Consider the following 13,850-nt stretch of genomic DNA (forward strand, 5'->3'; position numbering starts at 1 on the left):
AGGAAGTAAGAAATACAGGGCTGCTCACATCCTATTATCCAGAATTTAATGACATGATCTCACCTAGTTGCAAGGGAGCCTGGAAAAAAGGAAGTGAGCAATGTGGCTATGTGCTGAGCTAAAATTCAGAGCATTCTATTATTAACAGGAAGAAGAGAAAATAGGGACAATTATCCATCTATGCCATAGTCCAGAAGTTGGAAAATTATGACCCAAATATGACCTGTCCCCTGCTTCTGAACAGCCTGTGAATTGACTTTTACAAATGAACATTTACAATCAATTTAATCAACATTTACAATCAATTTAATCAACATTTACAATCAGGTTAGTGTTAGGAAACGCTAACTTCAAACCCCAGCTAAGCCTAATGTTATTCCCCTCAAAAATAATTCCCTTCTTTTCATGAGTAGATCTGAGTTACAAACATGGTGCTGAATTATTATTATTATACTTTGAATTTCACCAATGAAAAATTTGTGGAAATTTGTTTTCTCTCTTGTTATAAAAGTACTGACATAATTTCCTTGATTTTGCCTCTTGACCTGCAAAGTCCACAGTATTAAATATCAGGCCCTTTACAGAAAAGTTTGTTGACCCCGGTCTGAGCTGAACTAAATTAGTGGAATTCCTGCAAAGCAAAGAAAGAAGAATGGCTTACAAGTGGCATAGCAAAACAGAACCCCATGACCCCAAGGAGTCTGGCCTGTGTTTCTAATCATAGCAAAACCTCTTTAACTAGGTCACAAACCCAGCAACTTCTATGAGCCAAGGTCCAGTGAAAAAAACAGGAAACTAGGGGAGAAAAAAGTTTCTGTACAGCCCACATGAAAGCACTAAAGTTCATGCACTGCACATGAGGAGAACACCCAGATCTTCACACAGGCCAGATTTTCCTCGTACAAGGCACAATTCTGTTAACTGTTAATGACTTAACTGGATTAGCAGTTTGCCCAAACCACAGTAGAGCTGTAGCTGTAAATCTGAAGGGGCTGAGGAGGAAAGGAGACAGGGTAAGAGCACTGCTCTCTAAGGTCTCTTAAGATAAGGACCTCAACCTCCATTCCATCTCTGAAGCCCCCAAGGACACCACTGCATCACAGCTCAATGAAGTGATGGTCCTGTACCATCAAGCACAGGTAAAATTATATTCTTTATATTCTGTTTCAAGAGGCAGAGAATAATACACTTGAGAAAGTCTATCATCAAAAACAGGGAAGAGGAACTTTTGGCCATTTAGAGAGATAAATTATTCATAATTGAATTCATCTCCCAAGAACTCATGTAAATAAGATGTGATAGCATGTGCTTGTAAACAGATATTTCCACAGTCCTAGCAAACAGATTCTTTTAACCTACAACTTTTTTCCAATGTTATCTATGTTTTTTTGTTTGTTTTAAACAAGACTATTTTTATTGACAATATTGTGGCAAAACTTGCCAGTCTTGGTCTACTGGTCACAGATATGATTATTTTATACACAAATGGCAGGAAACTAGCTCAAATTGATTTAAGAAGGGAAAGGGGAGGAGAGGAGGGAGAGGGGCAAGGACAGGGGAAGAGGCATAAGCAGTAGAAGAGGAAGAAAAAATAGGGTAGGAAGGAAATAAGATGGTGTGTTAAGAAAACAGAAGTGGAGCTTCCTTTCTGTAAGGTGGTCAGTGCCCTCTTCTCTGAGGAGGTGAATTTTAATCTGAAATGTAAATAAGGAGCCAACTGTTGGAAGAGCAAAAATTAGACATTCACCGGCAGAAAGGACGTCTGAACAAGGACCATGGGAGGACCACCTTCCAGCTTGCAAGGCTGCCCCCTTCCCCTCCAGAAGGACTGAGTCCACCTGGTTCAAGGTGGAAATATGATTGTGCGGCCCGTCTATGCCCCGCCCCTGCCAACAGTGATTGGTCCAGGAATAAGCCTACCAGCCAATTCAGGCCAAGAAGACTCTGGAAGGACAGAAACACGTTTTCCAGGCTGGTTGGTAAACAGCAAGGGTGGTTTGGGGCCATCGGCCATTTTGCCACCTCACAGAGAGAGTCTGGCTAAGAATGAAGCCCACAAAGAGGCGAGCAGAGCAAAGAAAGAGAGGCACCGATTCAGGAAGTGTCATTTGAACATCTGAAGTCACCACTCCAACTCTCAATCCTGGAGTTTTTCTATGTGAATCAGTAAATCCCCCCTTTCAGTTTAAGCCAAATGGAGTTTCGCTTCTGTCCTGTAACTGAAAACATCCTGACAACTCAGTGGGCTTTGGAAATGACAGAAAAGTCCATGTGTATTTAGAGGAACGTGTGCTTAGTGAATTCTCTAAACATCTTACTGAAAAGCTTGGGTCTTAGGATCTCCATCTGGTAGAGGATTATGTTGGGGCGCAGGGGTGAGAGCTGGAAAATAATTTACGAAGACCTAGCCATGAATGATAAGGAGGAGGGGGATACAGATGTAGGGATTTAATACCTTCTTGCCCTCCCTTTCCATCATCTTGTGGTTAAGGCAGAGGAAAGAAAAATCCTAAATGGATGCATCTGGGAGTAGCAAGAGATGGGAAAAGGTAGAGCTTGCCCAAGCTTCTCCAAAGGTCCAGAGATGAGTATCTGTTGTTCTGCTTTCCTGAAGTCCTCACCTCCCTGTTTTTAGAGCAGCATCACCCTTTGGACTCTGGGTGAATCTCACCTCCCTTTCTCTTGGTCCACATAGTTTAGGGGCCGATCACTGAATCTACCGGAGTGGACCACGTGACCCAGACTGGGCCAACTGGCATGTCCCATCTTTGGGCCATGGTGGTCATGCTCAAGTTGGCCTGATGAGAACTAATACAGGGACTTGGTATTAGCAACAGAGAAGAGGTGCTGGCTTTCAACTGGACCTTGAAGCTGCCAGAGGAGTCCTCATGGAGAAGACTCAGATGCAGAGAGGAGGGCAGAGTCAAGAAAACTACAGAGAGGCAGAGAGAACACCTTGTTGAAGCCCTTGAATTCAGGCACACAGGAAGTTACATTCACCATTTAGACTGTATGGTAATATGAGCCAATAAATTCCTCTTTCCCATTGGAGAGAAGTTCCTCTGTTCACCATTTATTTCCAAGCAAAGAGTGGGAACTGAACAATATGAATGAAAGAAATCTCTGATCTCATTTGTAAGGAGTGCAAAAGATGTGTTAATGTGTTTTTCCTCAGACTTTGCAATACTGGGTATTTCCATTCTAGAGCAGTCTTAATAACTACTATAATATACTTCAGGTACATGATGATTAGCATAGCTTTTCTGGGTTGGCCTACAACCAATTAGTAACTGAACTTTTGAGATTTACCCTGGTCCTTCAGTTAGGATTTGCCTGCATTAAAAAAAGAAATCATTGAGGGCTTCCCTGGTGGCGCAGTGGTGAAGAATCTGCCTACTAATGCAGGGGACACGGGTTCGAGCCCTGGTCTGGGAAGATCCCACATGCTGCGGAGCAACTAGGCCCATGAGCCACAACTACTGAGACTGCGCTCCGCAACAAGAGAGGCCACGATAGTGAGAGGCCCGCACACCGCGATGAAGAGTGGCCCCCGCCTGCCGCAACTAGAGAAAGCCCTCATGCAGAAACGAAGACCCAACACAGCCAAAAATAATAATAAATAAATAAATAAATAAAGACTTTAAGGAAAAAAAAAAAAAAAGAAATCATTGACAAGACTCTGTAAATTCTGAACCTCATGCAATTCTTCCCAACTTCCTTCCATCAAAACACCAATGAGCAGGACCTAAAGTTATAAACCAATTGTACTGTGCCCAGGCCCTCCACCCGACTTCCCAAATATCAGGTGTCCAGAGCCTTTTTTTTTTTTACCACTTATAGAAAAGGTACACTGAATATGAGCATAACCAGAATTTATATGTTCACTAAAAATCAAAACACAAATTACTTTTTGAATTCAGGAATAATGATATTTTAAGTGGCAATAGTTTCCTTAACCAGAATTTTATATTTTCATTGGAAATGAAAAGCTAAGCTAAAATGCTTATTCATGAATAATAATGTTTTAATGACATCATTTTCTTCCTACAGAACAATAAACAAATGTAAGCACACCTACCTTAGGAAAACAAAAGGAATTATCCTTATCAACTATATAATTTCTGCAAAATCTCCAGAATTTTCCAAACTATGTTCTGTGGAGCCATTAACAGGTATTTTATACACACACACACACACACACACACACGCACGTGCTCCTGTGATCAAAAAGATTGGGAAACATTACATACTATTCCCAGTCCCGAAAACTCTCAATGCACACTTGCATATTTTAGAATGTGAAAAGTCTTGCAGTAGATACCTGTTTAAATTGGATTAACCCAGTATTTCCCAAAGTTAACTCTCTGAAAATTAACTATAGCATTTTGCTTCCTACCCCGACTTCCAAAACCCCCATTCCCCAAAGCAACTTTTGGAACAGCTTGTGGAACTAGTTCCACAAAGCAAAGTTTGGGAAACAGTAGTTTAGTGGCTTCTATCTACACAGATTTTGCTGTCTGAATAATATGTAAGGAACTTTGAGTGACAATTGCACCCATTTGGATATAACTTCAGCTGACTCCATAATTAGAAATTTAAAATGCAAATTTTTCAAAAGCAAACTGCCTTTACCATTCAGACATGTTGCTGAGATTTATTTGGATTTGGGTACAGTCGTATTACTTTCCAGTATATCTGGTATAGGTAATAGGCTCCAAAGACCTATAAATATTGAACACAAATAAGATTAGCCATGTCTAAATTTTATATACAAACAAGTCTGACAATTTTAATATGGCAAATGTACTCTGTATTTGGGGGGAGGGGCGGGTAACATTCCTCTTGGGAAAACTGGGAATGGAAACTTCTTCATTTATATTCTGCATAAGCTGTATATTACAGATTCATGTTAGAATGGGTGAGGACATGAAACCATTGCTATTGAGCTTCAGATGTGGCAGCAAAGAATTAAGAGATCATCACCATCTCTCTCTAAATATAATAAAAATCTAACTTTACAACACTCTTCTTAAATGAGCTTTCCTCATGCTACTTGGCTATGCATTAAATCTTGGCATACACAAAAAAATAAAAACAGGGTAGTTCTAAAGGTTCATTTATGTTGGCTGGATTATGAAGATAAACTCCTCAGATGGTGTTCTAAAGAAGTCATCAAATGTAAGTATAATGGAAAATAAAAACCTGAAAAACATTTAAATATTGATAGAAAAGTGAACGGATAGGATATCGTCAAGACACCACTCTTTAGATACATAACATCACTGTATATCATAAAGGATTAAAAAATTTAACTCTCTAAGGAATATAATAGAGATTTCAGCTACAGCAAGACAAATTTTCTGGAAATAATATAATAGTTCTCATGGCAGAGGCATACATGCAGAGTAAAAAGGTTTAAAACAATTTAAATTTTAGGTCATTTGTGCTGAAGATGTTTTTACAATGTAAATTGGATTTATTACTAATTCTTTAAAATAGTTTAATCCTGGATCCTAGAGACAACGATGCCCTCTTCTCCAAAGTAGCCTGTGGCTTCTGTTACCTTGCCAGTTCACACAGACGTTAGTCATATACTAAAATGCAGTGTTTCTCAACACGTGCATGCTTCTGTTGATACATATGATGGTTTTAGGTGACCCAGGGAACGTTCTTCTATTTTAATAATGAAAGTGGTTATGATGATAATATACAAATAGCTACACTTACTGAGGATTTATTATGTGCTGTCAAGCAAAAATCCTAGTGTATTAATTTGAATAGTCTTCACAGGACCACTCTGTGGTAGCTGCTCTTATTATTTCCAATCAACAGAAAGAAAATTGAGACACAGAGAAGCTAAGTAAATTGCTCAAAATCACACAGCTGGAAACGGGCAGAGATGAGATTCAAAATCAGTAAATTTAGCTGAAAGTCCATGCTTTGCCAGGGATATATATGTTTGTTTTTTAAGTGAGTTTGCTTAATAAAAAATTTAAGAAAGGTAAGTCTATGGATATGAAATAAAATCATACAAGCTGTAGGCCAATGTCTGATGTTCAGGTAACAGTTTGGGAGGGCGGGGAGCTAGAGATTAAAGATCCTCATAGACTGTGAAGTGAATGTTTATTAACAGGTCAGAAACTTGGGTTAAAGTCCTGGTACAGACCCCCTGAGGTGAAAAGCCCCAGCTTTCAACTTACCTGCTTTCCGTGTGGCCCAGAAAATTATCTTGTTCAGATACGAAATCTTCCTACTTGTACACGTTTTTAAGACACCACACAATCACATGTCTATGGGAAATATAAATGATTCAACTAACTCTGAAAAAGAAAAGGCTCAATTATTGTATATTACAATTTAAGGGGAAAAAAAATCATGCCTAAGAAAAAGCTGACAATCAGATCAGAAATGTTATGGGAAGTTTCTTGTTCATTTTCTCCAGAGGTTAAACCAGATGATTTTTTTTTTTTTGAAGGGCAGAAGTTTAAGGTCTAGCTAGGGAATAAAGACATGTTTTGTCTGACACTTCCCAATTCAAATCCAACATTTATCAAATGATTCTTAAGCACTGTATTTAAAAAAAAAAAAAAAAAACAGCCAGAAGCTGGCAACCTGGGTATATTAAGCTTTCATTATCACAAATTTGTATTTTAAAAACCCAATACCTTTTTCGTAAATATGCAAGAGTTTCTCTGACAATTTCTCTCTTTGTAAAGCGACCTCTCACTGAAACATTTAAAATAAAACTCCTATATCTAAAATGAATTCTTGGCATTTGGGACTTTTAAAACTCCCTAAATTCAGAGGGGGGAAAAGCTGCATAATTATAGTTCATCTCAGTGCAAGTCATAAAGTAATCAAAAATCTTTAAAACCAAAAAGTAGTATCTTAGAGTGGCATTTAAAACAAAAAAAGTACTTACTGGCATTTAAAAATTTTTCATGCAATTTGTTATTCATTAAATCAGAAGAAAATGTGTGCTCCTATTTTTTGATAAAGCAAAAAATATTCAAAATTGGCATTAACTAAACACAATTGGCCACCACTAAGTGAAAAACCAAATGCTTTAATGAGGCTATCAAGAACAACAGTTCAGTTATTTCATTGGATACATTAATATCGATCCATAATATACAGTGCTATGGACCATACAGAAATTATTGCTGCATCCAACAGCAGGTGACTAGTATTAACATTACAGTACCAAGCGTCCGCAAGAGACAGTCATTTGTCATTTTTTTTTTCAAGAAATAGGGTTTTTTTAATATACTGTTATCAACATCAACGTTTCCCCAGTGCATTTTAAAAAAATATTAGTAAGTGCATTCCTTTGTGCTTTATTTTATATCTTTTAACTTCCTATGTATTTTATTTGTTCTTATTGCTTTAGTATTTTAAAACAACCAGAAAGAACTTTGTCATCCTATGTATGACCAGGTTGGTTGTATGGTTTTTTGGCAAAGTCAGAAGATTTGGTATTTCCATTGCCATACCCCAGAGGCAGGTGGACAAGTTTGGCATTTTGGTCACTCCATATGGAGGCCCAACCCCAAGTCACAATTCTGCACCCAGGGATGGGGGGAGTGGTGTGGACCATTCTCCTTGTCACAGACAGTGAGCTCAAACCACCGCCTCTTGGCTTAGCTAGTCTCTAAAACGCATCCACACTCTATTTGGCAAAAAAGAAATAAATAAAACCACCCCAGAGATTGCAGCGTTCTCCTGAGCTTGCTCACCTGCCCCCTCCCAGAAATTGTCTGTTAAGAAGAAGGGGATGGAGAAGCAGGCAATGGTGAGCTCAGGAGCTGCGAGCGTCAGGGCAGTGGTACAAGATGCCACGCTTTCTTTCAACAAAGCTTTCTATAAGGTGGCTTAACCCTGGCCAAATTCCCTGGGCCATGGGTGAGTCAAACTTGCTCTATTTTTAAGAACTCTCTAAATCAGCTAAGGAAAACCAGCATCATACCATCGCGATCTTCGACTTTTGCGCCCAGCTCCCCTTCCCCCATATAAATATGAAGAGAAAAATAGACACTGCTATGATTGTATCAATGAACACTATGGTACAATTAGCTGTTCATGCAGATTTGCATCACTATTCTAGGAAAAGAGCTGTACAATTAAGGGGGTTGAAAGAATGGGAACTAATTTTCCCTACCCCCTTAAGTCATAAAGCTGTAAAACTGATAGCATCATCAACGTTTCCAAGGATTCTCATTGCCCACCGTGCATGGTAACTATGCGGTTGATTATTTTCACGTAAGCCATCCATTCATACATCTGACAGTCCTTCTCTCTGAACCCTCCAATACCCATCACCAATTCACAGTTGACATTTAAACTGTTTTTCTTTAAAAAACACACACACACACACACAAAAATACCTCCTGAATAAGGTTTCCTGATGAAAGAAGTTGGCACTCTGTCACTAAAATATATTTCATATTAAAAATATATGAAGGAAAATTGGAAGCTCTTATATTGTCTACATAGGCACCATGCTACACGTTCCTCTTGATTATAGATACCATCTTGAAACTTTCTCCTACATTACAGTTCAGTCAGTGCTAGAGACTACTGCTATATTTAAGGCACTTCATTCTGAATGGATATGCTTTATGCCACTTGCTATTCAACCGTAGGCTGCTACCGAGAAACTCCATTCAACAGCCTGCCTCTTAACACCATTTGTCATCTGTATAAAACATCTAGGCCTGATAGAATATATGTAACACTACTGTTATTGCATAGGACTATACAAGTAGATAATGCACTGAAACTAACTTTATAACATTGCTGTTTGTTAAAACATTGTTATCAAGTAACAGTAATTGGCCAATACAGTATTTCTCTCCTTAAAAACCATTCAGCAGGTTTGCTGAAATAAACCCCAATTTAAATGACCATAACGGGCATATTAACGCTATGGTTATCATTCTCCAAGGATATTGCTAGTTTAATATCACTAAAAATAAATATGTAAGTTGTTTCTCTCTAGAAAGCCGGTTTTAGCCTATTTATACTACAGCTTAAATGTGTGGAAAATAGTTCTGAGTGAGACTGTAATATACAAAATATTCACAAAGCTCTCTTTAAACGCAAGACCTTGCATAAAAGTTTTCTTTCATGTGTGTACAAAGAATGCGGAAAACCACCAGTGAGTTGTAAAAATATCGAAAACTTGCCATTTTAAGATGCATATTCTTACAAATTAATACAAACATATTGAAAAGAACAATGATAATAAAGAATCTGTACAAATCAAATGAACAGTAAAACATAATTTAAAAATAAAAATAGTAAAGCCAATTAGAAATGTGCCCAGTTTGGTTTTCTTATCAAAAGCGAAATTGAAGAGGAAAAAAAAAAAAAGGAAATCTTTCAGTGCTCCTCAACATTTTACTTTGAGAGGACGTTAATTTCCATTTCAAAATAAAATATATCTTATGAAAAATTGAATCACACTCCCTGATGAGGAAAACTGTAACAGAGCACAGAATGAATGAGAACAAGATGAGACCCCATGTTTCAGAGCCTTGGTCTATATCTCCCTTCAATTTCAGTTGCACCTAAGGTATCAGTTACATTTTCTAACCAGACAATACACATGAAAATGGTTGCATTTTTTTTCTTTTATGGAATATAGTATTTCTTTAAATAGTTTGCAGTATAAAGACTAAATGATGCTAAAAGGGTACTGTATCTTTAAGGCAGTACCAATGAATCAATACATTTACAAAATGGAAAAGTGTTAGTATGGATTTCTTTTTCTTCTTTTCTTCCCCACCCTCCTCCTCTCTCTCTTTCTCTTTTTTTTTTCGTTGCTTTACATTCTTTCAATTAAACTTTACATTTCATTTCCAAGGAAGTCACAGGCATGCAAAGAGCAAACCAAGTTTCCCCTGAATAAAAATGGACAGAAATTTCTCTGATGCAAAAATCCTCTTGCTCTGAAAGCCAAAATCTGGGGTGAATTCAGTTCACAGATACTGTACACTACCATACAGTACTTTGGAGGCATCTGTAGTTGTAAAATAGAATATACAAGTCTGTTTCACAAAATTCTAAAAATAAAATATATCCTGGGCTATTGATAAAGCATGAAAAAAAATTTTTTCATATTAAAGGAAAATGATCAAGAAAACCCCTTCAGGTAAATTATTAAATCTGCTAATCAAGAAAGGGAGCAGTTTGTGAGAATGCAGAGCAGGGAGAACCTGCTAGCAAGCGTGCTCGGTTTCTTCCATGCTCACGCTGCTCCTTCGGCTGCTGGTTTTGGATGCCCCAGGGGACACCGAGGAAAGAAGTGGATCAGTTATGCCAACAGGAGAGAGAGTATCATCCATGAGGATGTCTTCCAGTTTGGATCCCATTTTCGTGGGAACGCTATAGGCTTGGCTGCTCTCGGTCCCAGCTCCAAAGTTGTTGTTGAAGGTGATGGTGCCGTCTGTGAGATCCAGGGTCGTTGTACATGTTAGGTCTGCGTGCTGTTGGAGGAGGTCTTGGCTGCAGTTCTCAAGAGCGGGTTCCTGCTTGATGATCCGACTCACCAAATCTGGAGAGCAGAGACCCGTGGATGGAATAAGGGAAAGTCCATGAGCTCGAGCCTGCATTTCAAGTTCCTAAAAGTAAAATAAAAATCAGAAACTTAAAGAGGTGGTGCACAGAGGATTGTAGGACAGTGAAACTACTGTACAATACATGATACTATAATGACGGTTACATGTCGTTATGCATTCGTCCAAACTCAGAAGGTGTGCAACGCCAACAGTGAACCCTAATGTCAAGTAGGGACTTTGGGTGATAATGATGTGTCACTATAGGTTCATCTAGTGTTGAAATGCCCCACTCTGGTGGGGATATTAATATTGGGGGAGGCTATATACGTGTGGGAGCAGGAGGTATACGGGAACTCTCCACACCTTCGGCTCAATTTTGCTCTGAACCTGAAATTGCTTTAAAAAGTATTTTAAAAATATCAGGGACTTCCCTGGTGGCACAGTGGTTAAGAATCCGCCTGCCAATGCAGGGGACACGGGTTCGATCCCTGGTCCGGGGAGATCCCACGTGCTGCGGAGCAACTAAGCCCGTGCATCACAGCTACTGAGCCTGCACTCTAGAGCCCGTGAGCCACAACCACTGAGCCCGTGTTCTGCAACTACTGAAGCTCGCGCGCCTACAGCCCGTGCTCCGCAACGAGAAGCCACCGCAAGGAGCAGCCCGCGCACCGCAACTAGAGAAAGCCCGCGCGCAGAAACAAAGACCCAACGCAGCCAAACATAAATGATAAATTAATTAATTAATTTAAAAAAAATCATACGTTTGCAAAAAAATAAATTGTGAAAATAAAAATTTTTTGCTCTTTCAAATGAATAAACACCGTATTTCTTAAAGTACATAGAGTATCACTGGTAATACAGTAAATGATTTTTAGGTGGTATGTGGATTTTATTATGTATGAAATACAGAGACAGTTTCTCATAGATGTTAATGTTAACAGGGAGGATAAGTTAAAAAATGTAAAAATAAAATGTCAAAATGTGAGCTGATTGAAGGAAAATAATCAGTAGATAGTACAGGTCTACGGTCCCTACACTGTGCAGAGATATCAACGGGTACTATAATGAACTCCCAGGACACTGGGGATATTTTTAAAGTTTCAAGGGGAATGCACCCTACCGTGAGAATGATCAAACTCAAGACAGTTTTACAGTTTTAGTATTAGATTGTGTTACATTGTTTCCATCACATCATATCAACACAAAGCCGGGTCTCAGGTAGTTGTTGTGATTTAAAAAAAAAAAAAAAATGAAAAAAAGAAAAAACCAACTCCTGCATGAAAATCAGTGTGGAATGGGAAACGAGGGTGGCAGTGTCCAATCTGACTCCAGGGTTGGAGAAGCTGTGCAGTGCCTCACAGGCACACATATCTCACTAGTAAGTAATGTGGTTATTTAAAAATAAAATTAAAATGCGATTTTTCTTTCAATTTATATGTTTTATATTTTCAAATGGCTACTAAGTTGTTAGCACCTAACAAGGAAATGGTAGGTATTTTTTTGGTCTAAGGTGCAATGAAAAAGTTACTAAGATATTAAGGGCACTGGGAACTAATAAAGATTGCGTAGTAATGGCAAAAGTGATGAAAATTCCATACAAGTAACTGAAGTTTGGGATGCATCATTTAACCCATCTCACCAAGGCAAAGGGAGTTTTTTTTTTTTTTTTTTTAATTCCACAAGAAAGTCCTCAATCTGTTCCTACACTTTCTTCACATCCTTCCTATTATGGACTGAATTCTGTCCGCTCCCCAAAATCCTATGTTGAAATCCTAACCTCCAGGACCTCAGAATGTGACTGTACATGGAGATAGTGTCTTTCAAGATGTGATTAGGTTAAAATGAGATCCTTAGGGTAGGTCCTCATCTAATATCGGTGAGGGGAGATGAGGACGCAGACACACACATAGGAAAAGCCACAAGAATGGGAAAACACAGGGAAAAGGTGGCCTAGGAGAGAAGCCACAGAAAAACCAACACTGCCCACACCTTGATCTTGGATTTCTAGTCTCCAGAACTGGGAGAAAATAAATCTCTGTTGTGTAAGCTGTCTAGTCTGTGGTATTCGTAATGGCAGCCCTAGGTGCCTAATTCACTTCCTGAGTGTCAGAGACTTGCCCCAGTGCCTCATTTCAAATACCTTCCAAACAAGCTCTTTTCCTTTTCCCTTTCTGAGTATGCCTAGACCACCCTCCTACAATGAACCGTAAAGACCGCAATTGATCCTGAAGAGCAATTTGCTTCTACAAGCCAATGCCATCTTCCTATGTTTGTGGTACAATAAAAATAACAGAATATACATTTGAAGCAAGTCACCTTGCATCATGAGAGGGGGAAATGTACTCTCCAACAGGACACAACCTTTCAACCTTTGCCCACAAGCCTAGAAACACATGTTCCTGAAAAGTTGTGTTCAGCCTGTATTAAAGGATGTTTGATTAGCAAGGTCTTCCTCGAGATGCTGTACAAGAGATGGGAGGCTGAGATGTCACACCAGTATCTGCACGTTCCTTCACACAGTCTCCAGACACGCAAGTCTCCTTGGGCATCATTTCAAAGCCCTGGGCTGCTTAATAAAATTGCAGTCCCAGTGATAGTAAGGCTTCATGCTCTTTATTCTGTGAACATTTTTGCATGTATCACTTAGGGTGAAAATGAAAGGAACCCCTTAGGCCCAAGCTGAACACATGCACAACTGTAAATCTACGCCCACGTAATAAGAACAGCGCTCTCACACGTGTAGTGTGTCGTTAAAAAAAAAAAAGAGTTGGGTTAAGAGAGGCATCCATCTTACTCTAATCTTTTGTTGTTTAATTTAAAATGTTTACCAGCTGAATGAAGTGTTACTTAGACTGCTAAATAATGTGATAGATCTCACCTAGAGAACTCAGGCTCATTGCACAGCATAGCTTTCCTAATTAATAATGTTTTCCATGATACACAGAAGTTCTAAAGGCTGCTTCACTGACGTTGGAAGAAACCCAAGACATCGTCACCATGCAACTTCCAATTCATATTTTTCACGGTATTCGTATTTCACACGAATATATATGTTTGAAACCTTAAAACAAAACCCAGCCTGTCTTTCAAAACAGTTATTGTATTTTATTATTTGTATGAAGAAATGACGCATTAGTACAAGTTGCTTTTATAAATAGGTATATATACTAAGTACAAGAGACTAAAGACCCGTGTCTGATTACTGAAGAGATGGAACATAAAACCAGCAGCAAAAGCCAAAAAAGGAGAAAGCAGGGAAGGGGGATTTTCAAATGACACATAACCTCTGTT

General features: G+C 38.8%; 1 protein-coding gene across 8 annotated transcripts in view; it reads right to left on the reverse strand.

The window, feature by feature from the left end:
* Nucleotides 1–7,046: 7,046 nt before the first annotated feature.
* Nucleotides 7,047–13,850, reverse strand: part of MITF (melanocyte inducing transcription factor) — a 226,438-nt gene continuing 219,634 nt past the window's right edge. For all 8 annotated transcript variants that reach the window (XM_007192439.2, XM_007192438.2, XM_007192437.2 and 5 more), the window contains one exon: nt 7,047–10,622. In XM_007192439.2, the coding sequence (XP_007192501.1) occupies nt 10,221–10,622 (402 nt within the window). In that variant the 3' untranslated portion in view covers nt 7,047–10,220. The remainder of the gene's footprint in view (nt 10,623–13,850) is intronic.

Source organism: Balaenoptera acutorostrata, chromosome 10, assembly GCF_949987535.1.
Source record: "Balaenoptera acutorostrata chromosome 10, mBalAcu1.1, whole genome shotgun sequence".
NCBI lineage: Eukaryota > Metazoa > Chordata > Mammalia > Artiodactyla > Balaenopteridae > Balaenoptera > Balaenoptera acutorostrata.